Source organism: Colletotrichum abscissum (genome assembly GCF_030869225.1).
Source record: "Colletotrichum abscissum strain IMI 504890 chromosome Unknown Scaffold_225.1, whole genome shotgun sequence".
Classification (NCBI taxonomy): Eukaryota; Fungi; Ascomycota; class Sordariomycetes; order Glomerellales; family Glomerellaceae; genus Colletotrichum; species Colletotrichum abscissum.
Genome location: NW_026850127.1, coordinates 1 through 3,115, shown reverse-complemented (window position 1 = coordinate 3,115; position 3,115 = coordinate 1). Strand labels below are relative to the sequence as shown.

Below are 3,115 nucleotides of genomic sequence, written 5' to 3'. Positions count from 1 at the left end.
CCTCAGGGACAGTACTCTCCGAGTATACAGAGGGCTGAACATCTGCCGAACAGAACAAGGCTAATCACAACAACCATCGCTGATTGTGACCGGTGCTTCTTCAAAAATGCTTGTGGGGGCGTCTCTGCCGATTTGTCTGCGTCGTACAATGCTTCCCCTTACTCCTACTGGTCACTTCGTGTCTTTCAATAATCGCAATCTCCCGAGCTTGTATTAGAAAGACCTTTCCCTAGAGCTACATTTCCCTGAAGTCCGTCAACATGAACATAGGGATACAATTCTCGTTCCAGGTATTGGTTGACTCGAGGGTGTATCCAAAATCGCCCATGATGATGTCCTTTGTGGCTGATTGCAATATTTTTTCCCACATGTATTGGCGGCAAGTAGGTCTTCGAGGAAGACGAATTTAGACTTTTTATGGAGATGGCAACGTCGATAGTCCGAGCTCTTACTTCGGGAAGAAGATCAGCGAGCTCCGATAAGAGGCGTCTACCTTAAGCACTGGCCCGCCATTCGTTGGAGGGAGGTATGTTTGGAAGGACAAGGCAGCTCGCAATCTCAGAGAGGAACGTGCCCTGGATTTCGTGATTGTTAAGTGCAGTTAAGCATTGCCGCACGCAAGTTGCCTTGTTTGTGATAGAAAGGCTCTTCGCAATATCGGTTGGGTGAGGGAGAAGTAAAAGCTGGGAAGGAGGAAGTACAGATCATCGAGGCCTCTGGTCGCTTGGATTTCTGCAGCAAAGTCCCCATCATGGGAGGTCAAAGGCGTAGGGGTTGAGTGGACCGAAAGTACAGCTTACCGACAGTCCAGCCTCAGAAACCTAGTTAGGGAGTTCATAGCTGCGTCTAAGTGGGGGCACGAAAACAAGAGGTCTCCCCAGCTCCCGGATGAATCAAGCGTGGGTCGACGGAAAGTGAGGCTGGTTTGAGAGACCAAATTCGTGAGGGCTCGGAAATTCAATCTTCCGACAAAACTAATGCCGATTTCGACCACAGGCCCTTGGAACCCGCAGCCTCCTTCTTCCACCAACTGGTCGACTATTTCTAATCCGCCATGACCGATCGATCAGAACAGATCAGACAAAGTCCTATTGGGAACAGCCTTGATGCTGTTCACAGCACTTTCAACTCCATATGCAATGGTGCAAAGACTCCTTGTACCGCCGACGCTATAGATCAACTCGGTGCAGAAGGTGCAATCGCTAGCTCGTGTTGCATTACCCCTCTAATTTTCATCCAGATCTTCGAAATTTAACTCTGACTCTCCTTTCTGCTTTGCGAAGCCATATTCTTTCAAGATCCCTTCCTTCGAAATCGGGCTCTAGCAACTTCCAAAACGATCTCCTCCGGCTTATTTCGGCCGCTACCTCCGATAATTTCGAATTCGATAGCGTTAAGTCCCTCCTGAAGTCGGCCCTCTCCAACAAAGTGGATGATTTCACCATCTGGGATCAAGCATACAGCGCCGTGCCCGAAACCACGCCACCCCCCCGAACGATAGCCTCCTCACTTCAACAAACGCCCTGGCAACGTAATACGAGCAGTTTCGCCAATTCGTCCGAACACCGTCGATATGTTGACGATATACTGAAAGAGGAGCTCGGCACTATGTATGTTGGGCTTCCCGGCCTTCGAGACGCATATTTTGGAGGTGTGGTCGGGCTTGAGGCTGCGTCCAAGGAGTTCTTCGATCAGTGCCTCAATGGGGACTATTCTGCCTTCCACGACGGCTGGGAGGGTTGGCCCCAGGATACAAACGAGAAAAGCGTGCTAGAGTGGCTTGCTGGCTTCGTCAAGAAGCTGGCGCTGTTTGCAAACACCCAGCAGTCAAACACAACACATCAACGAAGCCTCTTAGCACACCCCAACACACCGATGCAGGGTTCCACAGCAGATCGCAAACTAGATGTCGGGTTCGTCGATAACCTCGAGGTTGGCCAAGGGTCTCGACACCACTGGAAGCAAATCCTGGTACCTGGAGAACTCAAGAGTAACCCATCTGCCGACACAGCCTCCAAAGCTTGGCTTGACCTTGGAAGGTATGCGAGGGAAGTGCTCGCTGCACAAGACACCCGACGCTTTGTCCTGGGCTTCACGCTCTGTGGACCTCTCATGAGGGTATGGGGCTTTGACCGGCTTGGAGCCATCGCGTCAGAGCAGTTTGACATCAACAAAGACGGCCTGCAGTTCGTGTTCATAGTACTTGGATTTCTTTGGATGGATGACGAAGCCCTGGGGTTTGATCCAACGGTTAAGGTATTGGACAACAACCGCTTCATCAACATTAAGCGGAATGGTTCCACAGAGCGAATTGTTATTGATGGGGTAATTTTACGAGCACGCTGTGTGGCTGGCCGGGCTGCGACTTGTTGGAAGGCCCACCCTGAGGAACACCCAGACACGCCGCTTGTCATCAAGGACTCATGGCAGTATCCTGAACGTGACGAAGAGGGCGGCCTCCTACGGGAAGTAACGGATAAACATGTTGTGAATGTGGCCCGGTATTATTACCATGAAACGGTCCAGGTTCACGAGACAGACGATGATATCTGCAACAATGTTCGTCACGGCCTAAATGTCATAGCAGCAAGCAACTACCGGCCAGGACGACAGATGCCACCAAGCAACATGGCAAAAGAAACCACGCGGAAGGGCCGCAGCAACACCAGCAGAAAGCGTCCATCCAGCCAAACTGATTCCACCCTTCCCCCTAGCAAGCGATCCTGCTCCGCGTCTCCAACCAAGGCTGTAAGTATACCTCCCAATCGGGTTCATCGGCGGATTATTCTTCAGGATTACGGCAAGCCTATATACAAGGCAAGCTCTCGATCAGCACTACTTGCTGCCCTCGTAGGCTGTATTGACGGCCACGAGTCTTTGTACAAGGCAGGCATCCTCCACAGAGATATATCTATTAACAACCTCATGATCAATGAGGACAGCGGCAACCCATCCTGGCCAGCGTTTCTGATTGACCTTGACCTGGCAATTCGAGAGCCACGAGAGAGTGCCTCAGGTGCCAAGGGAAAGACCGGCACGAGGGCCTTTATGGCAATCGGGGCACTAATAGGTGAGCAGCATTCGTTCATGCACGACCTTGAGTCGTTCTTCTGGG

General features: G+C 51.4%; 1 protein-coding gene across 1 annotated transcript; it reads left to right on the top strand.

Annotated features, from left to right (window-relative positions):
• Nucleotides 1–1,054: 1,054 nt before the first annotated feature.
• Nucleotides 1,055–3,069, top strand: CABS01_16964 (uncharacterized protein; the record flags this gene model as incomplete). The annotated part of the gene is made up of 2 exons (XM_060550292.1): nt 1,055–1,184; nt 1,241–3,069. Coding segments are annotated over 2 exons (1,959 nt in total), but the record flags the coding sequence as incomplete, so codon positions are not given.
• Between the last annotated feature and the right edge of the window lie 46 nt (nt 3,070–3,115).